Below are 26727 nucleotides of genomic sequence, written 5' to 3'. Positions count from 1 at the left end.
AGGAGAATGGAAGAGAATCTGAGTTTAAAAACTGAGCAACCGGGGCAGCTAGGTGTCTCAGTGGATAGAGCTCTGGCCTTGGAGTCAGGAGGACCTGAGTTCAAATCCAGCCTCAGACAATTAATATTTACTAGCTGTGTAACCCTGGACAAGTCACTTAACCCCAATTGCCTCACCAAAAAACAAAAAACAAACAAAAAAACCAAAACTGAGCAACCCCCAACCCCAATTCTAGGCTAGTTGTCATTGCCCTGGCTAAAAAAGTACTATGGCATTTCAACAGAAAAGACTGCCATAACACTTCAGCTGAAGAGAGCACAGTATTATCCACTACATAGGCAGCGGAAGACTGAAGCTGAAGCTGCCAATTTGAGAGTGCGCCTAGATCAATCTGTCTAGCAGAGATCTTGTGCCCTAAGATGAGTCCAGTGCTGAGTAGTGTTCCCAACTGAGTACAGTTCAGTAACCAAGTGACCCGCCCATTCCAGTCTGATATCAGCAGCCCAGAGGCAGAACAACTTGCCTAGACCATTCCAGCAGTAGCTACCTTATGGCAAAGTGGCCAGCAAAGTCCAACAACAGTTGCCCAGTGACCAAGAGACCTGTCTAGTCCAGCCCAGCAGTAGCCAAGCCCATTGAAGAGCCAGCTCAGTAGCTGAATGACTCGCTATGAGAATGTGAGGTCTGTGAGGTCAAGGTCTAGTTTTGTCTTTCTTTGTATCCCAAGCACTTAGCACAATGCCTGGAACAGAGTGAGCACTTGATCAGTGTTTGTTGACTGACTGACTGATGGCTTGGCCTAGCCCGGAAGTGGACTGACCCATCTAGTTGAGATAACACACCCTACAAGGAGAAAGCCCAGCTGAACTGTCCACCCAATGCTGAGCCTTGAAAGAAGCCAGTCCAGCTGATCATGAGAATGACACGTCCATAAGTGATGTCATATCCTACAGTGAACTTCATGAGGAACCTCCAGAGAAAGAAAGGACTTCAAGGTCCTCTAGTGCCAAGGTTATGAGTTACCCAGGCCAGTGGAAAGAGATTCAGAGGGAAACACAGATGAGTGAGACAGCTTCGGATCTCATGCAGTGGAAATTCATGGTTCCATGTATAATTCTCTTTTTCTTTTCTTCTTTACATAAGGAAATGTTCACATTTGTTGACATTTGCCAAGTTCAAAATAGTAAAAAAAATTAAAATGTGTTAAATAATAAGCAAATACATTAGCTCATGAAAACCTAAAAGCCACATTGGGATGTAGGCACTACAGATATTATTATCCCCACATATGGGGAAACTGATGCTTTAGGGCAAGTAACTTACTTATGGTCAGACATCCAGAAGTTGTCAAAGGTAGAATCTGAACCATATCTCTCCTAACTCTGAGTCCAGCTCTCTTGCCACAATCCCACACTGACTCAACAGCATATCAATAAAACAATCAACAACTATTTATTAAGTGCCTACTATTTGCTAGAAACCGTGCCATGGTGCTAGAGATACAAGTACAAAGAATAAAACAATCCTTACAATGAGCTTATGTTCTCATGTACACAATGTTTTACTTTGTCATAAGAGAATTTTAGTATAGCCACTGAATTGATTAATTTATGAAATTATGAAGTGGGAGCTGGCACACTTGGTTCTTTGGGTACTTACCAGGAAAGACTACACCTGGCAGTGGGAAATGGGATGGCAATCACACTTTAATCAGGCACAGAGAGTGTGGGGGTAAATACCAGGGCAGAGACAAGTAGAGAAAGGGGTAGAGAAAGGCAGACATCACGGGGACAGGGGATGGGATGGTGAAGGAAGTCAAGCAGTGTAACAAAGAGGATGAGGAGGAAAGGTCTCATGATGGAAAATGCTATCCACATCCAGAGGAAAAACTATGGAGTTTGAATGCAGATCAAAGCATACTATTTGCTATTTTTTCTTCTGTTTTTTTTTCTTCTTTCTTGTGGTTCCTCGTATTGGTTCTAATTCTTCCTTACAATGTGACTAATGTGAAAATATGTTTACTAGGAATGTATATGTAGAGCCTATATCAAATTGCATGCCATCTTGGGGAGGCAGATGGGGAGGGAGGGGGAGAAAATTCAAAATTCAAAAGCTTATGGAAGTGAATGTTGAAAACTAAAAATAAATTAATTTAAAAAAATTTATTGAGAGGATGCCCAGCAATTGGGGAATGGCTGAACAAGTTGTGGTATATGAATGTAATGGACTACTACTGTGCTACAAGAAATGATGAACAGGCTGACTTCAGAAAAACCTGGAAAGACTTGTATGGTCTGATGCTGAGTGAAGTGAGCAGAATCAGGAGAACGTTGTACACAAAAACAGCCATGTTGTGTGGTAACTAATATTGATAAACTTAACCCTTCCCAGAAATACAAGGATCTAAGACATCTCCAAAGGCCTCATGATGGAAAATGCTATTCATAAAGAAGAAAGAACTATGGAGTTTGAATGCAGATCGAAGCATACTATTTGTCATTTTTTTCTTCTCTTGAGTTTTGTTTCCTCTTTCTGATGGTTCCTCCTATTGATTCTAATTCTTACTTATGACATCACTAATATGAAAATATGTTTAAAAGAAATGTATATGTATAGCCTATATTAGATTGTGTGCCGTCTTCGGGAGGGTGGTGGGGAGGGAAAAGGAGAAAAATTTTAAACTCAAAAGCATATGGAAGTGATTGTTGATAAATCAAAATAAATTAATTCAAAAAAATTTTTTAAATGTTTTTAAAAAAGAGGATGGGGAGGAAGAGAGGGAAGAGTATCACCCACATCCATAGATTAGAGCCTTGGAGCACTAGCCAGCATGGACTTGATAGAGATGGAAGACTGCTGGGGATGGGGTAGGAGTTTGAGGTCTCATTTTTATAGTTTTTTTTTGTGGAACAGACCAACTCTTACCTGTTCCACCTTGGGGTTAGTTCATTAACATATCCAAATCATCTCAAAATTGTCAGTAAAACTTTAAGGTTAACATGTCCACATCATCTGAAAATAATCAGCACCTTTTGGAGTTCTGCTGGTCTTACTGTAGATGTCTAGAACTTATCTAGAACATATCTTAGGACCAAAAGACCCTAACAGCAGAGTCTAGATATCTTTCCCTGATTCCACACATATTACCAGGATGTGATTTTTTGGTTAATATATGAAACAATTTAAAAATTGTAATCCTTTGATCTTTGGAACAGTTAATATGTGACTTCTAGGTTCCCCTTTGCAATCTTCCTTATAAAGGGGCCCCCTTTATACTGGCTACTTATGAAGTTATTATACTGACTACAGGGGGGGGGGAGCGAGTGGTCAGGGAGATGAGAACATGATACAATTTTAACATAGCCGCCAATGGCAAGTCACATACTTAGTGGAAGCTTTTTGGAGTTTAGCTAAGAATTCCATCTGGTTAAGCATTAAAAAAAAATTCTGGCTGAACTTTACTAAGTTTATTTACTCATGATAGATATTTCCTGGCTAGTTGTAAATTCCAGAACAGATCCCCTAGTGTTTACTGATCAATTTACAAATTGACCTGGTAAAAATTTTCTCCTTCTACTATCTTTAATATGTACATATATAAATAGATACAGCATAAATAAAAAGTTAATAAATATTTCCATATATACATATACACAATATATACAAAGAAGTTAAATACAAGGTAGTGTGGGACAGAGAACACTAGCAGTTAGGAGTATAGAGAAAGGCTTCAAGTAGATTTATTTAAAGGAAGAAAAGGACTCTGTGAGTAAGAGGTAAGAGACATGTGGAATGACAGGCATAGGGATGGGGGATAGAGTGTCCTGTATGAGGCCAGTTTGGTTGGATCAAAGAGCTCGGGAGGAGTGGAGACTGGAAATACAGTTTGGGGCCAGGTTATATAGAGCTCTAAAAGCTCAACAGAAGAGCTTATATTTATCCTCGTATTCACGGGATTTCATTAAGCAGGGGAATCACATGGGCACATCTGCACTTAAGGAAAAATATTTTGGCAACAATGTATAGGATAAACTGGAGTGGGGCAGGTAGGTGGTGCAATGGCCTTGGAGTCAGAAGGACTTGAGTTTAAATATGGCCTCAGACACTTACTAGCTGTGTGGCCCTGGGCAAGTTAACCCTGATTGACTGAGAGAGAGAGAGAGAGAGAGAGAGAGAGAGAGAGAGACAGAGAGAGAGAGACAGACAGACAGACAGACAGACAGACAGAGACAGAGACAGACAGAGTCAGAGAGAGAGGAAAGAGAGAGACAGAGACAGAGACAGAGACACAGAGAGAGGGAGACAGAGAGAGAGACAGAAACAGAGAGAGACACACACACACAGAGACAGAGATGAACTGGAGTACAAAGAGTATTGGGCAGGGGGGATCAATTAGGAAACTAATACAATAATTTAGATGACAGATCATAAGGGACTAAATCAATGAGTTCCAGTGAGTAAAGAGAAGGGGTCAGATGAGAGAGATATTGTAAATTTAGCAACAGCAAGATTTGACAACTGATTGGATGTGGGGCATGAAGGAGGGTGAGGAGTTCAGGATAATGACAAGATTATGAGTCTGGGAGACCAGAAGGATGAGGGTATCTTCAACAGAAATAAGAAAGTTTGGAAGAAGGGAGGGTTTAGGGGAAAAGATAATGAGTGCAGTTTAGACATATCAAGTTTGAGATATTTACAGAACATCCAGTTTGAAATGGGAGCTCAGGGGAAAGTCTGGGGCTGGGTATATAGAACTCCAAGTCATCGTCATAGAGATGATTGGTAAAATCACAGAATCCGATGATGTTACCAAGAGAGAGATCATAGAGGGATAAATGGAGAAGGGTTACGGTACGTCCTGGGAAAACAGTCATAGAGAGAAAAGTAATAGGAACAAAGGAGATTGAGGAGTGGTCGGACAGGTAGGGAGAGAATAGTTTCACAAAAACACAAAGAAGAGAGAATATCCAGGAGGAGATACAGGTCAATGGTGTTAAATATGAGGGTAAGGTCAAGAAAGATTTAGGACTAAGAAAATATCATCAGATATGGCAATTAAGAGCTCACCAGTAACTTTTGGAGAGGACAGTTTAAATTGACTGATGAGATCAGAAGCCAGAATGCAAATGGTTAGGGAGTGAGAAATGAAACTGAGACAGTGATAACTTTTTCAAGGAGTTTGGCTGAGAAAGGGAAGAGAGATATAAGATGACAACTTGAGGAGGATACTAGGATCTAGGACCATCACAGAAGTCAAAGATATAGACAGCCTTATCCTGCAAAACTAATTCCCTGCTATCCTACCTCACAATGCAGGGGTCCACCATCCCATTCTTCACTATCACGGCTCATGACCCAGAAGTCCATGGGGATTGGGAAAGAAATGAGGATATAGGAAGGGCACAAGGTAGGATGTTACCCCTTTGTTTCAGGACCCTGTAAATTATTCCTCACTACAACAGAGACCACAAGGAGATTACCAATACTTCCCAAGCTGAGCTCTGGGGTGGAGTGGAAGATGTGTGGGAAGGAGGATCAAGATGAAGGAAGGAGCCCCAGTTTGAACAAGCTTGGGGAGCTCAGAGTCATTCCCTCGAACATTCCCAACACAAACATATAGGTAGTTCAGCAAGGTTGACAAGACTGGTAGACTAGAACAAAGGGCAGAAGATATCTCTTACTGGCAGATAGCATGGTTCAGTGGAAAGTTCAAAATATAAGATGTAAGATATTTGATATAAAAAAAAACTGACCTGGAAAACAAGTCAGGGAGAGATAATAGCAATCATGATGCCAAAAATAATGAAACATTTTTAAAAATTTTTTTCCTCTGAAACATTTTAAGAAATGCACAGAAGAGAACAGAAAGAAGGTCAGAGGGAAGCCCAGACAAGTACAACACTTTTGAAAGGAATTTGTGGAATTGATTATATACTTTTTGTTACTCAAAATTTTGCTGGTTATTGTGTCTCTCTATAAGGCCACTCCTTATTGGGCAAAAGTATCATTAAGCCAGCTTCTCTGAATTCTTCTGCTTCTTCTGAATTCTTCTAGCAGTCTCTGCTAGTCTTACAATTTCAAGGCCAGTTTACCCTTCTCAATTTCAGTCTGCTAGGGTATACTGGCTAAATCTCTACGTGATAAAGATAGGCTTTTAGCTCTTTAATCATAATCTTTAAACATAGCCACCAGACACAGCTAACAAAATCCAGACGGTGCCCCCAGGGTAAGATTGGGTCTTTCCTTTTCTATCCCTATATCGGGGCTGGAGATCAAAGCCTTGTGTTACACATAGCTACTTAGTTTAAAGTGCAGGCAATTTGAAATGCTCCTAAAATTCTCTCTAATTTAGAATTTGAGCCAGAACCAAATACAGAATAAGGAGGCAAGGTCAATGCTCTTCATCTACCTGCCCAAATTCCTGTCATTATGCCCATTGTCATCTCTATCAGAAACAAAGCCTGAGTGCTTTGGTTCTGTATTTTGGCCAACAAAAACCTCAGTCTTCCTACTCTAAAATTTGGCACCCAGGACTGAACACAGTAGTACAGATGTGGACTGGCCAGTGTAGTGTACAGGGATTATCCCCTTCCCTATAACTGGACATTGTCTCACTTACTGCAGCCTAACATCTTGCTATCTTTGGAGGGGTCAGACATATCATGCTTAGAGCTTTCAGTCTCACTAAAACCTCCAGATTGTGGGGTGTTTTTTTTCCTTTCAAATAAACTGTGGTACAATCAGATCTCTCCCATCTCATACTTCTGAAGTTTTTTAAACTCAGGTGTAAGACTTTGCATTTATCCCTATTGCCTTTCATCTCATCCTTTTTGAGCCAACATCTCATCAATATTTGAGTCAAATGTTAAGATCTTTGGGAATATTGCTTCTGGAGCTTTCTCTCCTTGCTTTGTGTCATCTACAAATTCAATAAGCATGCCTTCATCTGAGTCCCTAATAAAAATGCTTGCTTCACAGGGTCATAGTACAGATCCCTGGGGCATTCCACTAGACTCAAATGTAAACTCCTTGAGCTCAGGCATGGTTTCTTTATCTTCTTCTTTTTTTTCTGCTTTTTGGTGAGACAATTGGGATTAAGTGACTTACCCAGGGTCACACAGCTAGTAAGTGTCATGTGTCTGAGGCTGGATTTGAACTCAGGTCCTCCTGACTCCAGGGCCAGAGCTCTATCCACTGTGCCATCTAGCTGCCCCAGATGGTTTCTTCTTTATCTTTGCTTCTACTCCCCATTGCTTTGCACAGTGCATACTCTAGGTCCTTAATAAATGCTTACTGAATGATTTATTAGATAAACTTTATGGGGACCCATAAGGAAGTGAATTAGGATAATGACATAGGGCTATATCCTACTATCCTCAATGAAGTTTGGGGAAATAAAAACTCAGAAAATCAAAATGGGATGATGCAAGGGGCAGTGGGTAATCCCTTCTTCAGAATATTGCCTTCCACTGCCATAAATCACGCCATTAGAGGTTCATTGTTTTTGGTGTTGGATGACTTTCTAGAGTCCCTTTATCACAATGCAAATATGCCTGGTTTTCTCCTTGGCTGGGGACTGTGACCACTAACTTGTCCAGGTCCACAGTAGAGCAGGCATAGCTATGTCAGACTTGCTGTTGCTTTAAAAGTAGGTGCTTAATAACTGACCTATAGAAGAATATTGTCTCAAGTTGAAGACTTCTCATGAGGCAAACAGCAATTCAGCAAAGTCTTACGATACTCACTTCCTGGTGTTTCCTGACCTATTATGTACTGATTTCCCTCCCTCCACCCAGTTTTAGAGCACCCCTCTGGTTTCTGTTCCATGATTTCTCAGGAGTTTTTTGACCCCTGCAAGGCATTAAGTTTCTCTTCTGGGATCCTGGCTGGGACAATGACCCTACTCCCCTTTTTTCCTCACAGTGTGCCCTCTATCTCTGGGCCTATTAGTCATCCTTAATCACAGGCTCAGCCACATAATGGGCAGGGGCTCCACAACTCTATGAATAAAGTCTGAATTTCTGGTTAAAATAAACAAAAAAAAGATCATAAAGGAGACCAGCTGTATGTCTGTTACATATATTCCAGCAAATATCTAAAAAGGGGACCAGATAGAGCAATGTTCAAGAAAACTGAAGATATAAAGTAAACTCTCCAAATCTGGTCCATGACTAAAAACAAGATGGCCAAAAGCCTAAAGGTGCTAGCAGAAAGGTCATGCCAGGAAAACCATCTCAAGAGCTGCTACAAATACACCTGAATCTATGAGTATTCTGAACAAAGACACTGGTTGTGGGGGTGGGGTGCAGGGAGAATGGTAGCAGAAGGTGGGGAGAGTGTCAGAAGTCATCATAAGCTCATGTATTCTTATAAGTATACTTATTCTAATATCAGTTAACCAGCATGATTTCAGCCCTGTCCTGTCAAAACTGAAGCTGGAGACAGACCCATTACTTGCATAGAGAGACAGGGCCTAGTTATACACTCTTCAGAACACTGGGAACCACAGCAAATTATAGGGCCAGTCTGGTGCCTGGCATGCCAGGGACCTTGCAGGAGGCCTGAGACTGGCATCAGTGTAATAACCAACCGAGATTCCAGGGGACCAATAATGAGTCATGCTGCCCATCTCCTAATGGAGAAGTAATGGACTTGCTGCAGAATGAGACATACAGTTTTGGTCATGGTGAATGTGGATGAATTTGTTTTGCTTGAACACATATATGTTTACTAGGGTTTTCTTTTTCTTTTTCAATGAGGGGAGAAATAGGAGAGAGAAAATATGAATCTTGCTAATTGAAGAAAAATTAACCAGTAGAGGCAAAAAAAGAATAGCTGGAAGAAATGAAACAAGAGGTAAAATATGAAAATGAAATTGAAATAACAGCTCTGGAGGAAAAATTGGAAGGAGGGCAAATGGTTTGGAACAAAAGGTAGAAAACCTTACCTTTAAGTGAACTCCTTGTAAACTGTAATGGAGCAAACAATTCAATGATTCTATGAGGCCACAAGAAATATCAGAACCAAGTCTAAAAATTTGAAAAAAAATAGAAGAAAACATAATCAGCCGCCCTGAAAACAATACAAAAACAACAACAAAAACACCTGGATTTGATATTGCAAAAGAAAATTGCCCAGATCTATTAGAATCTAAGGGGAAAAGAAAATAGAAAGAATACCCCAATCATTAACTAAAAGAAATCCCATGCTAAAAATATCCAAAGACTGTTAGAGCCAAAATCCAAAGCTTTCAAATCAAAGGAAAATTCTGCAAACAATCTGAAAGAAAATATTCAAGTTGCAAGAACCCCAACAAAAACCACACAAAATCATGCTGAAATTATTATAAAGAAGAGAAAATCTTAGAATTATATCTGAAAAAGACAAAAGATAAGGGCTAACAACCACCATGAATAACTGACCCTACAAAAATCCTACAAGGTAAAAAAAAATTATCTCTAATAGAATAAAGCACATTCAAGCATTCCTGATGAAAATATCAGAGATAGACAGAAACTTTGAAATACAAACACAGGAGTCCAGAAGAACCTAGAAAGGTTAACACATTTTAGCAACTAAAGGGGCTAAATGATGGTGAAATGCTTGTATTCTAATGGGGAAAGAGACACAACTGTCCCTTCAGAAATCTCACTGTCTTTAACGATCACAGAGAGAGTTAAGAAAGACAGAGACACTTGAAACTTAGTAGCTGTGTGACCCTGGGCAAGTCACTTAACCCCAGTTGGCCAAAAAAAAAGCTTAAAGAATAAATAATGGGCATTCGATAAATATTGGGGCAGCTAGGTGGCACAGTGGATAGAGCTTCGGCCTTAGGGTCAGGAGGATCTGAGTTCAGATGTGACCTTAGACACATAACACTTACTAGCTGTGTGACCCTGGGCATACTTACTACACTTAACCCCATTGCCTAACCAAAAACCAAAACAAAACAAAAGACAGAGACACAGGGGCTAGGTGTAGTTTTATTCTCTTTTGTTGGTTTTAAGAAAGGGGGGAAAAGAAGGGAAAGAGAGTTCATTACGGAAGACATAAGGAAGAAGAGAGAAGAAATTACTATTTCTCATAATTGAGGTATGTAAGAAGAAGAGTACACAGATATGGAAGAAAGGGTAAAGAGATAGGCATTAATGAAACTCATTTTTATCTAAACAAAAGGAGGGTTTAACATACACACACATAAAAAGAAACTGGCTTACAGATATATTAAACTTGACAATGAAAGTCAAGGAAAGGTAGAAGGGTTTAAGAAGGTAAAGGCAGGATGGGAATAGTCATAAACAAACTTTAGCTTTAGAAGGTAAATCACATAGGAAGGATTAAAAGGAGGGAAAAAAAGTATAAGAAAGAAAGAAATCAGGGTTTGGTCTACAAAGAAAGGAGAGGAAAAAAAGTAGAAACAACACGTTTCAATAACAGATTACTAGTGTTGATCAGATTCTGTTTCTTTGTTCTTCTTTGAAAGGAGGTGAGATGGAGGCAGGATACGGTAAAAAAGAATATGATGTGGGGAAAAATAAAATTAGCTATCATAACCACGAACTCACAAGTGGCAGTGGCAACCACTGCCAATTTTCCTTTACCTAACATCAGGAAGGAATTAATACACCAGAGACAGAAAAATAGGCAGGCTATGCCTTTACAAGCCACATGTAAGCTCAGATGGAGAGTGTCTAAAGCCTTTTTCTCCCCTCTTCCCCACAGAGACTCATAGTATATCTTCTCTCGACTGCTGCTAGGAAAAACAGAACAAATGTGACAAGTCAATGTCTTTTATAAGTATACTCAGTTCAGGCTCAGCAGCCAGCCAAAAAGCCCTATCTTCACCACACAGTAAGGGGGTAGGAAATAGTTACAGAATATCTACATGTTCTCTGAAAAGGAGAGTTGGGCCCCTTCACTGAATGACATCACAAATTTCTGGAAGCAGGTTCCCTAAGGCACCAGAAGGACCTTCAAGCGTCTCTGTGCATGCTCCAAGACTGAGCCATCACTGGCCTGTCCCCTGTTATACAAGCCATCACCAACCATATGAAAAAGCACTTCAAATCATTAATAATAAAAGAAATCCAAATGAAAACAACTCTGAAATTCTACCTCATACCCATCAGATCGGCAGAGATGACACCACTGGAAAATGCCAATGGTTGGATTGGCTGCAGGAAAAGAGGCACAACAATGCATTGTTAATAGAAGAATGAGCTAGTCCAGTTATTTGGGAAAACACAATTTAGAACAGTGCTCCGAAAGTCACTAAACTGTTCATGCCCTTTGACCCAGAGATACCCAAAGAGATAAAAGAAAAGAGGAAAAAGACCTATGTGAACAAAAATGCTCTAAATCACTAATAATTAGACAAATGCAAATTAAAATAATTCTGAGATACTACCTCCCAATCATTGGGTTGTCTAAGGTGACAGATATACAGGAGGCAGCAACAAAGAAAAACATACCAAAGAAAGAGAAGACAAGAAAGCAAAATGGCTGCCTGATGAGGCTTTACAAATAGCTGAGGAAAAAAAGGAAAGGGAAAGGAAAAAGGGAAAGATACACCCACCTGAATGCAGAATTCTGGAGAACAGCAAGGACAAATAAGAAGGTTTTCCTAAATGAGCAATGCAAGAAATAGAAGAAAACAATAGAATGGAAAAGACAAGAGATCTCTTCAAGAGAATTAGCTCTATCACGGGAACATTTTGTGCAAAAATGGGCATGATAAAAGACAAAAATGGTAGGGACGTAATAGAAGTAGAAGAGATTAGGAAGAGGTATCAAGAATATATAGAAGAGCTATACAAAAAAGATCTTAACATCACCAATAACCACAAAGGTGTAGTTACTATACATCCTAGAGTATGAAGTCAAGTGATCCTTTAAGAAGCATTGCTAACAATAAGCCTAGTGGAGGTGATGGAATTCCAGCTGAGCTATTTAAAATCCTGCACTCAATATGCCAGCAAATTTGGAAAACTCAACAGTGGCCACTGGATTAAAAAAGATCAGTTTACGTTCCAATCCTAAAAAAGAGCAATGCCAAAGAATGTTCAGATCACTAAATAACCAACCACGCTCATTTCACATACTAGCGAGGTTATGCTTAAGATTCTGCAAGCTAGGCTTCAGCAATATGTGAACCAAGAATTACCAGAAGAGCAGGCTGGTTTTTGAAGAGACAGAGAAACTAGAGACTGAATTGCCAACATTCACTGGATTATGAAGGAAGCAAGAGAGTTCCAGAAAAACATCTACTTCTGCTTCATTGACTACACTAAAGCCTTTGTGTGGATCACAACAAAATATGGCAAGTCCTCAAACAGATAGGTATACCAGATCATCTTACTTGTCTCCTGAGCTACCTGTATGTAATCCAAGAAGCAACAGTTAGAATCAAATATGGAATAACTGATTGGTTTAAGATTGGAAAAGGAATATGACAAGGCTGTATACAATTGTCACCTTATTTATTTAACTTAAATGCAAATCATGCAAAATGCCAAACTGGTCTTATCAAAAGTAAGAATTAAGGTTGATAAAAGAAATATCAACAATGTCAAATATTCAGATGATACCACTTTGATAGCAGATAGTGAAGAAGAATTAAGAAGCCTCTTGATGAAGGTGAAAGTAAAAAGTGTAAAAGCTGACTTGAAGCTTAACACCAAAAAAACTAAGATCTTGGCAACTGGTCCCATCACTGCCTGGCAAAAAGAGGGAGAAGAAATGGAAACAATGTCAGATTTTATATTCTTGGGCTCAAAGATCACTGCAGGTGGCAGCTGCAGCCATGAAATTAAAAGATGCTTGCTCTTTGGAAGAAAAGCTATGGCACATCTGGATAGCACACTAAAAAGCAGGGACATCGCCTTGCTGACAAAAGTTCATATAGTCAAAGCTGTGGTTTTTCCAGTAGTAATATATGGCTGTGAGTTGTACTATAAGGAAAGCGAAGCACCTCAGAATTGACACTTTTGAATTGTGGTGCTGGAGAAGACTTTTGAGAGTCTCTTGGACAGCAAGGAAATCAAATCAGTCAATACTTAAAGAAATTAATTCAGACTATTCATTGGAAGGTCAAATAGTGAAGCTGAAGCTTAAATACTTTGGCCACATAATGAGAAGACTGGATTCATTGCAGAAGACCTTGATGTTGGGAAAGATCGAAGGCAAAAGGAAAAGGGGTTGGCAGAGGATGAGATGGATAGATAATGTCATGGAAGCAATGAACATTACTTTGGGAAATAGTGAAAGACAGAAGGGCCTGCTGTGCTATGGTCTATAGGGTCACGAAGAGTTGGACATGACTGAATGACTGAACAACAACAAAAGATGAAGAAAAGAAAAATTATAAATTCTGAAGGAAATGTGGGAAAATAGGCACACTAATGCACTGTTGCTGGACCTGTAAACTAGTCCAACTGTTCTGGAGAGCAATACAGAACCATGCCCAAAAAGCTACAAAACTGTGCCTACCCTTTGACCCAGCAATACCATTACTAGGTCTGTATCCCAAAGAGATCAAAGAAAAAGGACAAAGACCCATGTGTACAAAAATATTTATAGTAGCTCTTTTTGTGGTCGCAAATAATTATAAAACTGAAGGGATGTCCATCAGTTGAGGAATTGTTAAACAAATTATGGTATATTAATGAGATGGAATACTGTTGTTCTGTAAGAAATGGTGAAGGGGATGGTTTCAGAAAAACCTGGGAAGAATTGTATGAACTGAGGAAAAGTGAAGTGAGCAGAACCAGGAGAACAATCTACATAATAACAACAATATAGTAAAGATAATCAACTTTGAGAGATTTAATAATTCTGATCAATGCAATGACCCATGACAGTTCCAAAGGATTTATTGTAAAATGTGCTATCTACCTCTAGAAAGATAACGGATGGACTGAGAGTGCAAATTAAAGCATGTTTTTTTTTCCTCTTTCTATTTTTTTTTAAACATGGCTAATGAAGAAATGTATTTTGCATGACTACACATATTTGTGATAGGTTTTGTTTTTATTGTTCCTCATGGGATTGAGGAGGGAATAGGAAAGGGAGAAAATCTGGAGCTAAAAAAAGAATTTAAAAGTCCCTGTTCTTTAAATAAATAAATAAATAAAATTTAATTTAAAAATAAAATACATAGACCCTATTTCTCCTAGGATCAACTATAAAATCGACTAAAATTCAAAGCCCTTCATAACCTGTCCCCCTCCCTTACTTTTCCAGTCTTCTTACACCTTACTCACTCCCATGTCCTCTTTGATCCAGTGGTACTGAGTGGCCTCCTTGCTGACACATGACACTCCATCTCCTAACTCCAGGCATTCTTTCTGGCTGTCTCCCATTCCTGGAATTCTCTCCCTCCTTCTCTCTGCCTCCTGGCTTCCTTGGTTTCCTTTTAAGTCTCCAACTAAACCCCTGCCTTCTATAGGAAGACTCTTTCCTGATTCCCCTTTATTCTAGTGCTTTCCTTCCGCTGAATCTCTCCAATTTACCTATCTGTATCTTGTTCGTATGTAGTTGTTTACATGTTGTCTCTCCCATTAAACTGTGAGCTCCTTGAGAGTAAGGACTGTCCTTTGTTGTTCTTTGTATCCTTAGCATTTAGCACAGTGCTTGGCAAATAGTAGGTGCTTAATAAATGTTTATTGACTGATGGACTGACTGACTGTAGGGGACAGCATTATAATTATTGTTAAATTTAATTCATACTTTTAAAAAAGCTGTTTGATGTAGAGACTCATGCTTTCATATACAATAATCTTTGTCTGTTCTTTATATATAGAAATGTTCATACTGACAATTATCAAATGGATAATGAAACACTATGTTGCAAGCCCTGCTATTCCATAGGAATAGGAGAGATTTAAGCAGACCATTATCTCATAATCCACCAGCTGGTGACATGTTTGAACTTGGATTTCTGGTATTTTTGTAGGTCTTCTAGGAGAGGGAAGCTAAAAGCCAGAATAACTAGTCACTCATGGGGAGAAAGGCAGGCAGCATCCATCTGTCAGGAGGCCCAATATCTGGGTACCAGCTCCTCTTCCCTTTCCTCAATGGGAATCAGAAGCCTCCCCCACTCCCCATTCCCCACTCCCAAGAATTGGTCAGCAACGTCCAGAGGGAAGCGTGCATTTTCCTTCACTTACCTGGTAAAGAAATATTGTCTCAAAGCTCAGATGTCTCTTAAGCTGGTAAGTTATTTCCTCTATCAAGCAGAATAAAGATGATGGAGGAGAAGAAGCCTTTCGGTCTAGCTCATCCAGTATAACTCCTGCTCAATGACCTAGAAAATACACCAAGCCCAATTCTGATGAGACAAGCCAAGAAAAAGTCACAATGAATCATTCTTCCAGCCCAGGGCAGCTTAGAGAGACAGAGAGAGAAATCTACAGATGCCGCAGTTGGGGTCTGGACAGGAGCCCACAGCAGTGGGGAATACTCCAGTGCACAGAGACAGAAAGAGGGCCAAGACAGAGCAAGAGGGCAGGAAGCCCTGAGGCAGAAAGTGATCCCAGAGGATCCCAGAACTAGCTCACTGTGCCAGAACGGGTACCATCCAGAAGCTCTGTTGTCTACTATCCAGTTCTGGGTCACAGATCAAGGATGGAGCAGAGTGGTCAAGAGCATGGGCCCTAGCTGTGTACTGGGCAAGGAGCAAATTACAGAAATGGAGCTGTGTGGTTCTGACCCCAGCAAGCAGAACAGGAACTCTGTTCTAATCTATGGCCCAGCATGTAAGCCTGTCATGGAATAACCAGGGCAGGAGTCCCAGGCCAAAAGAGAGCCTCAAGTTCAATCACTCCAAATATGCAGAACCTCTCATCTGGCTTACAGTGACAGAATCCACCAGCAATTTACCAAAACTCAACTGTACGAAAGGAAACGTACCCAAACCTGGGTTAGGAACTAGCAGAGCTCAGACCAGGAGGACGGTGAACATACCTCTCCCCAGATCACACACCTTGGGGAGCACTGAAAACTTGTGACCCCCACCCAGACTGAGCTTTGAAAGCAGGGAGTGATTCCATTCCAAAGTCACAAACTCAGTGGAGGCACATTAAAATAGTATCTCTCCCTTGGCAGGGCAGCTAGATGGTGCAGTAGATACAACACTGGGCTTGGAATCAGGAAGACTCATCTTCATGAATTCAGATATTGCCTAAAACATTTACTAACAGCTTCCTCATGTATAAAATGAGCTAGAGAAGGAAATGGTAAACCACTCCAGTATCTTGTCAGGAAAACCCCAAAATGGGGTCACAAAGAGTTAGACATGACTGAAACAACTGAACAACCCCCTCAGCAAGCGTGTTTCCATAAATAAGAGAGTCTATAAACATAGAGATTTAAAATATAAATATAAATTGACCATCCCCCCCAGGCTAGAGATATACCCTTTAAGCAACATCAAGCTAAGGCAGGAAAAGGGGTATCTGTGCTACCACTGGGTTTCATCTACCACCTCCCTTCCAAAAAATAAGAGATATCTCCATTCAAGAATTATATGTAATGACATTGTATAAATGTTATATGTACATACCTTTCTTCTTTTAAAACATTCCACCTGGGAAATCCTGACAACCTTATAATTTTGCAATAATAATAAAAAACTTTTTTTTAATGAATAGAAATCATCAATAATGAGTTAAGCATTTGAGAATATACCTTACAGAATAAATATGCAGTTTTGTTTAAAGGATAACTAAAGCTCAAAGGATCTGATTAAAGTGTCAGCAAATTAGAATCTACAAGCTTTGAAATCCAACTCAATTGTCTTCTTATAACATTAATGTTTAAATTAAGATGTTACTATTTGAGATGTCAAAAAAAAATTTGTAAAATATTCATAGCAGCTCTTTTTGTGGTGGCAAAGAATTGGAAATTGAGAGGATGCCCATCAATTGGGGAATGGCTGAGCAAGTTGTGGTATATGAATGTAATGGAATACTATTGCACTATAAGAAATGATGAACAGGCTGACTTCAGAAAAACCTGGAAAGACTTATATGGTCTGATGCTGAGCGAAGTGAGCAGAACCAAGAGGACTTTGTACACAATAACAGACACGTTATACAATGACTAAGATCATTAAACTGAACCCTTCTCAGCATTACGAGGATCTAAGACATCTCCAGAGGCCTCAGGATGGAAAATGCGGTCCACATCCAAAGAAAGAACTATGGAAGTCGAATCGCTCTCACTTATTTTTACCTTATGTTGAGTTTTATTTCATCTTTCTGATGGCTCCTCCTATTGGTTTTAATTTTTACTTACAACTTCACTAATATGAAAATATGTTTAATGGGTATGTAAATGTAAAGCCTATATCAGATTGTGCACCGTCTTGGGGAGGATGGGGGGGAGGAAGGGGGAGAAAAATTTTCAACTCAAAAGCATATGGATGTGATTGTTGATAAATCAAAATAAATTAATAAATTTTTTAAAAAAGAATTGAAAGAAAAAAAGAAACAAACAAACAAACAAATTTTGTACCCAGTTTTAAAGAAGAGTAAAGTCCTGTAGAAGTAGGATACAGGACCAGAGCAGAACAAACAAGCTATGTCCTGAAGGAAGCTGGGATTTTACCTATTTCACAATTTTTCATAGACTTGGTTTTAAAGCTGATAATCAGGACTTTAGCAATCATATGGTCTAACTTTCCCATTTTTCAACATCTAGCAAAATGCTTAGCACATAGCAGGCACTTAAATGCTTGTTGAATTGAATTTGCAGATGAGTAAACAGAGGTGACTTGCTGGAAGATCACAAAGCAAATTAGTGGTATAGTTGAGTCTAGAATTCAGGTCTCCTGGTACATAATCTATTATGTCTCAGTATGACCCTCCCCAGTATCATGAATTATTTATTTAGACTTTTAAAAATATTGATGATAGTTTAAATGATCTTTTAAATCAGACTGTTTATATAGGAAAGTTGAGTAAGGAGAGGAATTTGGCTGATACTTTCATATCTAGAGAGTCCCTGGGAGAGCAGTGTTTCAGGAAAGGTACATAAATTTCAGCTATTTTTGGCCCTGTAACTCCTACCTCTTAGAAGTCCTTGGGTTCAGTTGGACTTTAGACCAGATGACATATAGACAATATCACCTTGATTCTGGTGTCAACTCTTAAATGAACTTGGACCTGACTCAGACAGGAAGCTGAGTGTAGTATGTTAGAACAAATATTACTAGCACTTCCTGCCCTATGTGCAGTGAGGGCTGCTTGTTACAAATGGGAATTCATTTTCTGTATCTATAGAATCTCAGAATTGGAATGGACCAAAACAGTCATCCAGTCCAGCCTGTACCTAAACAGGAAATCTCTGCAGCAGGACGACAATCTGGTGTAGAGGCAACAGCACTTAATCTGCTAGAAACCCTGAAGACCTGGGTTTGAATATTAAATAGCTTTGTTCCTTACTTGCTTAATTTCTCTGGACATCAGTTTATTTATCTATCAAAAGAGAGGATGGGACAGCAAAGTCTTTACTGGTGATCTGTAAAGCCTCCTGCTTCAAATTTCATGGTCTAATCTAGGATATCCCTCACAATCACCTTCTGCTTGAAGACTCCTGGACTTATTTTTTTTTTCCATCTTCCCTGACCTTTCTCTCCCCTCCTCCCAAATGTGGGGAAGCATCTGACTCGTATTTTTAATTTCTCTGTGTGTGTGTGTGTGTGTGTGTGTGTGTGTGTGTGTGTAAAGAGATATTGGGAATTCCCAATGAGGAAACTCCTTGTGCCAACCCAGGTCCACGTCTGTTTTGTAACTTGCCATTTTAGATAATATTTTGCCTGGGGCAGAGGTTAAATTGTGTTTTCCCTAGGTGAGTCCAGGAGGGCTTCTTGGAAGAGATGAGCTCAAAGATAAGAAAGAAAAGAAGCTGAGGCGGGGGGCGGAGGAGTAATGTGGGGAAGAACCAGGTGCTGTTTTGCCAGCCAACTCCTCTACCTTAGAATAGAATCTGTAGCTTTTGGCAGGTTAAGTCCCCACCAGGGCAAACCTCAGTACCTTCAAAAGTCCGGTTTAACTTAATTTCCTGCCTTCTGGGCTGGTTTGTTCATTGCTTCCCATCACTATCTGGCTGACGTTGTAGTTTAGCTACGGTTCATCCCTCCTTTTTTCCTCCACTCCTATACAAATGCAGAACTAAGCACGGGAATCCCCCTTTGGGGGACCAGCAGTCTACAGCTTTAAGGGGGGGAAAAGGTGGAGGGAGGAAAGGCTGTGACTCAGCTCCCTCTGCCATTGGCTGTTGGCAGGTCGGGGAAGGGGGAAATCTCATTTCAGGGATTGGCTCTGAGGGGGGCCACCTCCTCCCATGATAGGCTGAACCGTCAGGATATAAAGTGGCCAAACCAGCCTCTTCAGCAGTTGGAGGGAGGTAGGGGAGTGGTGTGGGTCGGGTTTTGAGCTCTCGTTTGAGAATCCCCTTTCCTTGTTCAAATCTGTGTCCCACTGGAAGCCGAGGACACCATGAAGGAGAGACGGGCCCCCCAGCCGGCTGTGGCCAGATGTAAACTGGTTCTGGTAGGGGACGTGCAATGTGGGAAGACAGCGATGTTACAGGTGCTAGCTAAGGACTGCTACCCCGAGGTGAGCTGCCTGATGGAGAGAGTGCCCACCACCCCCTCCCTTCCTGGCCAGCCCGAATAGAACCCTGGTGCTTTCTGAAGCCAGCTACGACCCACTTACCGCTGAGCGCTCGAGACGAGGTCCCCCTGGGACCTGTCCAGCTTCTGTCATTCTGCAGGTCTCATTCTTGTCCTCTTTATCATTAGCCCTCATCGCACAGAGGAGCCTCTGCATTGCTTCTTTCGCACCTCTTCTCCCTTCCCCAGGCTCTCCCAGGCTCTGGAAAGGAGTCCGAAGGAATTTTTTTATATTTTAAAATCTAGATTTTCCTCTTGAAACCCACCCCTTCCCTTCTAAGGGTTCTGATCATGAGCAACTCCCCAACCAGGCTTCTGTTGTGTAGTTTCTACTGTTCCCTTGTTGTGTGGAGAATTGTATGCAGATGGGGAAAATAGAATTGGGTTCCCACCCCTAAAATGGGGAAATGGAATGAAGGAGAATAAGTATATTTGACTATCTCTCTGGGCCAAGGGCTGATCCTGTATTTTAGGTATATTGAACAGTATGCCTGTTCACCTGGGATTCCCTTGACTCTCATATCACCTGACATTCCAGGAAGGCGGTAGAGTGAGTGGCACTGCCCATAGAGGCTCAGCTGAAGGATTGGGAAGCAAAAGAGCCTTGGGCAAGGGTATGATAGTGGCTGTTTCTTCCTTTTCTTATCCCACAGACTTATGTGCCTACTGTATTTGAGAATTATACAGCCTGTCTGGAGACAGAGGAGCAAAGGGTAGAGCTCAGTCTCTGGGACACCTCAGGTAAGAACACTATTCCCAAATGTTCTTCTGACCCTACCTGTAGCAGCTGTTTTCTCTTTGGAGATGTCCTCCCTTTAGTAGGGTTAGGGAATAGAGAGAAGAAAGGATGTTGGTTTTGGCTTTCACTCAGCAAGAGGGGAACAGTCATGCCAACTGGATGGCCTTGGGAATGCAAAGTTGGCAAACCCCAGAGAGTTCTAGGGCTGAAGATCAGCTAACTGACAGAGCCTATGTTGGTACTATATAACCTGGGCAGGCTAGACATAGCAGGTCAAGGGTTGTAGCATTCAGATATGACATTTCCATCTCTCTTCTTCCTCCCTCCCCACCAAACTAAATAACAGATAGAATGAACTATTTTAGGAGATAGTTATGATTTTTAAAAAGGGAACTAGCTTGCTAGAGGTGCAGGGTAGGAAATTAGATTGGGAGAAGTAGGTTGGTAATGTTAACTGGGAGTGTGTGTGTGTGCGTGTGTGTGTGTGTGTGTGTGTGTGTGTGTGTGTGTGTGTGTGTTTTATGTCTGGTTTTATTCTTCCCATATTCCATTTCAAGGATGGCAGCAGTGACAGTATAACACAGCATAGCTACTGCAGCTCATGGATGAGGAGATGCATTATCTGGTGTTTGGGAGGGTGAGGAAATAGTGTATATTTAATGTACAGAGCTCCTTTCTGAACAGTGGCTAGTGAAGGGAGGGGGTGGCTCTAAAGATGTCACTTACTGAAGGGGGGGGACAAAAGCAGACACCCTGTTTTCCCAGAATGTGGAGAAATGACGTCTTTGCAGCCCCATCACAGATTTTAAGAGCCATGTCCTCTGCGCTAGAAAAACCTTTGCTTTGCTTCTGACCATCCCAAATTTCTGAACGACTCAATGTCTGTTTCCTTTTTCCAAACTGGGCCTAGGTCCATGATTAGGGATTAAAAACAAGGAGTAGAGGAGAAAAAAATCTTTTTGCCTCCTTTCCCCTTCCCTCCCCCTAAGTGCTTATTCAGGCTGAGTTTAAAGGGGAACTCTGTCAGACAGTCTCCTGTTACAGAAATATAATGCCCTACTCACCCAAAGCTCTATTGTATAGTCTCTCCCCAGGCAGCTTCTCAGAGTGAGGAATAAATGGGAAAGGTGGCAGGTGGTCCAGATAGGGAGCTTGGCACTGTTGTATACTCCCTTTTGCCTACTCCCAGCTGACCTGAAATGCAGAGGGGCTGCAGGTCTGGGTTGTGCATCTTCAGCACCTCCTCTCACACCCCCTCCGGGACTCTGACTGCAGCTCTAGGTTCTCTATACATAGCAGTGGAGAAGAGGAATTTTCATCCTTTTCCTCAGGCTCCTGAAAAAAATAGAAAATGTACCACCCCCCGCAACAGTCCTCAAATTTCCTCTCTCAGCTGGGTATTCATGAGGAACGAAAATATAACATAGAAGGCTGTGGGACAGAGATAGTCCATATTGAGGGCAGGGGTTTGAAGCAAAGACCTGTTCTGATGATTTACTTGTCAGACCTGGATGAGGGGGTCTGATTGAAGCCAAAATGGAGGTATTGCTTTCAGTCCACCCCCCATACCTCCACCACTCCCTTTGTACCATAATGTTCTCCTTTTCCTAGTGCTGCAATAATGATATGACCCTACTTCAAAAGGGGGCGGTGGTGCAGGGGAGAGGGTTGTCGTCCTTTCTCCCCTTTTCTCAGCTCCTGTCATAAGCTTGGATTCCCCCCAGTTTCCATGGTAATTGCGGGTGCAGAGAGAAAGGCTGCTTGCTATTCTCAGCACGGAGTGTCTGGGTTCCAAAGCTGATGCTGTTCCTTCTCCTGGGGAGGAAATGGGTAGGCTGGCCTGGTCCCTAGTGTTCTCCCATGTTGGACCACCCAGGCTAACAGCTCACCCCCTTCCCATAGGACCCCTTCTCTGCCATCCACATCTGGGCAGCTGTTGGCCTTAGCGTGTTTAATCTATATGCTGGTTATTTATCTTATCCTTTTCTGGTGTGAGGGGATTTCAGAAGTTACGGATGGAGGTACTGGAGACTTAGGACTCTCCCTTCTTCCCTTTCCCCCTTCATGTCACAACTTCCACAGTGTTGACCCTGTGGTATGGCAGCTGGGTAGCTTGTTATATAACCAGTAGAGCCATTTCCTAAAGGGGGAGACACTGGAATGGAGGGAGGGTGAGATGGATGAGCACTGAATAGACTATAGAAATAGATTGGGCCCTTTACAAGCCCTGGGCTTGGTGACATGGTGTACTGTGAAGAAACTAGCTGAATTTTAGCACCAAATATACGGCTGAAATTAAAGAAGCCTCAGACAGGGTCAGATTTTTCTTTCTTTTTCTCTCCCTCCTTTCATCTCTTCTTATACTCTAGGCTCTATTGGATATGGGGGACAAAGGCTATTGATCTTCCCTCATTCCTCAGAGCCCTCTGCCCCCCTGCTTCTTCCTTTACATTTTTATAAAGGACTAGCTTAACTGCTCTGGGAAGACAAGGGGGGAGGGGAACAGATCAGCAGATGGGGGCAAAGAAAAGGTATTGCCTGAAGGTCCTCTCAGTGTAGAAAGGGAAAGGATTTTTTTGGGGGGAAGGGGCAGTCTACCTACAAGAAGAGTCCTCTGCTCTGATGCTGGTTATGATAGCGGTGGGAGAGGCATTGACAGAAATCCCCTGAATACACTGACTCTTCTTCCCTCTCTTCCTTTCCCTTCCCACCACCAGGTTCTCCCTACTATGACAATGTCCGTCCACTCTGCTACAGCGATTCAGATGCAGTATTGCTGTGCTTTGACGTCAGCCGTCCTGAGACTCTGGACAGTGCGCTCAAAAAGGTGAGACTCCAAGAATCCTAGGATATTAGAGCTGGAAAGAACCTGAGAGATCTTCCAATCCAGCTCCCCCACCCTTTTTTTAAGATGATGAGGGAGCCCTAAATGAGTAAAGTTGCCCTGCCTAAGGAGGGAAGTTGAAATGAAAATCCAGGTCTCCCGATTGTCAATTCAGTGATCTTTCCATTACAGAGGCTTAGCAAACTGATGTCAATAGAGGGACGGAATGGGGTAAGAGACCATGGGAACTTCTCAGTAAGGGGGTCACAGAGTAGGCAGTAAAATCATATTCGTAGGTACCGATTTGGAAGTATTTTCTTCTGAAGCTTAAATCTGTTACTGAAGTGCTCACTTTTTTTTTTCCTTTGCCAAGGAAACACAGATTACTTGTTCTCTAGCATATCCTTGGGAACTGCTTATCCTCAGCTTTAGGGTTCTTTTCTTGGGTGCTTGGCTTGGATCCTCTGATAAGTGGGAAGGGATACATCCCCATTCCCTGGAGATATCACTGAAATGAACTTTCTCCAATAGGGAGCTACCGTACCTAAGGAGGTCACAGAACCTTTTCTTGGCTTCGGTTTTGTGGGTAGGTCATAGGACCTCTATTTCCTGGTACTTTTGAATCAGGCTAGGGTCCCCTTTAAGGCCTACTATAACTACAGATACCTTGGGTAGGTCATTTCTTTTTTTCCATTTCCCTATCCCTACTCCCCACTCCCATTCCCTGTTTTCTCCAGGAAGTAATAGAACCCAGTGGTCAGAAGCCCTTGTATAGATAAAAAGGGAGGCAGGGAGTGAGTCATGGTAGTAGGCCTGTGGCCCAATTCTCTGCTGGAGGATTGAGGAGAAAAGGGAAGTAGGCCTCCTGGATGAACATATCTGTGGTATGAGAAGCCTCTTGGGAGGTAGCATGGCATAGATAATGACTCATGATTGCATATTAAGCATGGTGATACCTGTGGGTCTGATGGAGGGTCTGATGAGCTTGGTGACATAAAACTTCCATTATCAGTTCTCTTAGTTCTGCCTCATTCCTTGGTCTTCTCATTTATGATATTTATACTTAGCATAGTGCCTGGCACATAGTAGGGGCTTAATAAATACTTATTTCCTTCTCTTCCTCTCTTCTCTGCCTGCCTCGTCCTTCAGTGGAAGATAGAGATTCTAGATTATTGTCCCAGCACCCGTGTGCTGCTCATTGGCTGTAAGACAGATTTAAGGACGGACCTGAGCACACTGATGGAACTGTCCCACCAAAAGCAGGCACCTATTTCCCATGAACAGGTGTGTGTATGTGTGTTGTAGGGGGCTGGCTGTAGTAAGAGGGTTGCCACAGTATATGGGATTGCTGATAAGTAAGACATCTTGGAAGCAGTGTGACCTCTCCCTGGAGTACTTTACCTGCTGCCTTTAGATAAAAATAGCAGAGATTCAGATATAAATAGCAGCTATTTAGAAGATGGAAGGTGGTGGGATAGCTATGGTCTACAAATCAGTCCCCTGCATGGGCAATAAACATCTGTTTAGTGTAAACAAATTTCACAAGAAAACAGCTGAGTTGTTCTTTTGTATTATTAGAAAAGGAATCTGGACTGCTCTCGGTTACCACTGGTCCTGGAGCAGGAGGAAATTTAGGGTAAAGCCCTCCGAGGGCTGCTTCACATGGACAAGACAGTATTGAACAATTTGGGGATGCTAGAATATTCACCTCTCCACAGGGTTGTGCCACAGCCAAGCAACTAGGTGCTCAGATTTACCTGGAATGTTCAGCCTTTACATCTGAAAAGAGCGTCCACAGCATTTTCCGGACAGCTTCGATGGTGTGCCTGAACAAGGGCAGTGCCCTCCCACCCAAGAGCCCAGTGCGCAGCCTCTCCAAACGACTTCTGCATCTTCCCAGCAGATCTGAACTCATCTCTTCTACCTTCAAGAAGGAAAAAGCCAAAAGCTGTTCTATTATGTGAAGGGAAGGTCTGGGGGTGGGGGGGTTACCTCCCATTTCCTCCCACTTCCTCTCCTAGGGAGAGGAGGCAAGGGGAGAGGGAGGATGAGACATTTTAGGACACCAGACATGAGTTTTTTCAGATAGCCAAGGTGAGGGCTTAGAAAGTGACAGGGACGGTACGGGCCCAGGACAAGGATCTGGTACGGAGGGAGAATCATCACACCCCAGGCCAGGCAATAGAGTCACAGAGGGGGCCAGTTTACTCCAATGCCCCCTGCCGGGAGGAAGAAAAAGTATGGGGGGTGCAGGAGGTACTCTGGCCTCATGGGCCCAGGGCCAGGTGCCTCCATCTTCAGCATCTTCCATGCAGTGTTTCCATGCAAGTCCGGGAGGCAGATAAGGAAGGCCAGCTCCCCAGTTCCCCTCCCAGGAGACAGCCGGGGAGTGGGGATGCACAGAGTAGGCAGCAGAGGGGTCTGCCCTGGCAGCTTAGCTTGGGTGCTTCCTAAATGAAGTCAGAAGGGCAAAGGTTTAGTCAGAGCCATTGAGAAAGAAACTCATCTCTTTGCACAGCCCATGTCTCATGTAGATGTGACATTAAACATCCATATGCTTCTCACCCAAGTCCCCAGGGCCCAAGGGAGAAGCCTTGACCCCCTTCTCCTGCCAGAGCATGAGGCGGGGGCATGCTGCCAGGGACAGGGGCAGGCGGGGGCACAAGTTTTCTCAGCCCTCTGCAGGGGCAGCACAGGTGGAATTTGTTTTATAGCCTTTTGTCTTTGGAGTTGGTTAGTTGGGGGGAGGGACAGGGGAGTGTTTCACTCTGTTACATGTTCTGTGTTTAAAGAAAACTTATTTATTAATGAAAAATATAACATACGAAATCAGGCTCAGTTTTCTTGGTGACTTTCTTTGCCCTACATTGACTGACCCTTTAATAATCTCCCCATCCTCCTTGCTGTTTCCCTCAAATGGTTCTCTGGAGGAAAGGGAGGTAGCTGGTCTAGGGACCTTCCTCTCTAAGTGGCTAGACACTACCCAACTTAATCTTATTAGAAAATTCACCTTCCTTCTCACTCCTCCCCACTCCTGCCTGCCCTTCTTAGCAAGAATTACTGCACTAGCAGAAGTCTTGTATTATTTTCCCCTTGCAAAGTGTTTGATATCCATTGCTGTCCCTCCTCACCTCTACCTAATGGCTCCTTGGCTTCCTTTAAGTCCCAGCTAAAATCCCACCTTCTACAGGAAGGTTTTCCCAACCTCTCTTAATTCCAGTGCCTTCCCTCTGTTAATTATTTCTTGTTTATCCCGCATATAGCTTGCTTGTTGCCTCCCCCGTTAGATTGTGAGCTCCTTGAGGGCAGGGACTATCTTTTGCCTCTTTTTGCATCCAACAACTCATTCAATAAATATTTATTAAGTGACTACTATATGCCAGGCACTGTGCTAAGCCTTTATCCCCAGCGTTTAGCACAGTGCCTGGCCTATAACATGTGCTTAATATTAAATATTTATTGACTGACTGAGGAAGGGCAGAACAGTTC

General features: G+C 42.0%; 1 protein-coding gene across 2 annotated transcripts; it reads left to right on the top strand.

The window, feature by feature from the left end:
• The first annotated feature begins 19383 nt into the window (after positions 1-19383).
• RND1 (Rho family GTPase 1) lies at positions 19384-26070 on the top strand. 2 transcript variants are annotated; one of them, XM_020977186.2, is made up of 5 exons: positions 19384-19619; positions 20329-20416; positions 23132-23241; positions 24388-24522; positions 24957-26070. In XM_020977186.2, exons 1-5 carry the CDS (start codon positions 19500-19502, stop codon positions 25200-25202), a joined length of 699 nt encoding a protein of 232 aa, XP_020832845.1. In that variant the 5' UTR covers positions 19384-19499; the 3' UTR covers positions 25203-26070. The 2 variants fall into 2 exon arrangements, with proteins under 2 accessions (XP_020832845.1, XP_078012911.1); XM_078156785.1 differs by lacking the exon at positions 24388-24522.
• The last annotated feature ends 657 nt before the right edge of the window (positions 26071-26727 follow it).

This window comes from Phascolarctos cinereus, unplaced genomic scaffold (genome assembly GCF_003287225.1).
Source record: "Phascolarctos cinereus isolate Bilbo 61053 unplaced genomic scaffold, phaCin_HiC Scaffold_1;HRSCAF=81, whole genome shotgun sequence".
NCBI lineage: Eukaryota > Metazoa > Chordata > Mammalia > Diprotodontia > Phascolarctidae > Phascolarctos > Phascolarctos cinereus.
This window is presented reverse-complemented; position numbering and strand designations above follow the sequence as displayed.

What these genes read in the sequence shown, in the direction of transcription:
- RND1 (XM_020977186.2), top strand. Translation starts at nt 19,500, where the DNA reads ATGAAGGAGAGACGGGCCCCCCAGCCGGCTGTGGCCAGATGTAAACTG. An exon ending in CAGTCTCTGGGACACCTCAG is followed by an intron (nt 20,417 to 23,131) that starts GTAAGAACACTA and finishes TCCCACCACCAG; the next exon opens with GTTCTCCCTACTATGACAAT. An exon ending in CACCTATTTCCCATGAACAG is followed by an intron (nt 24,523 to 24,956) that starts GTGTGTGTATGT and finishes ACCTCTCCACAG; the next exon opens with GGTTGTGCCACAGCCAAGCA.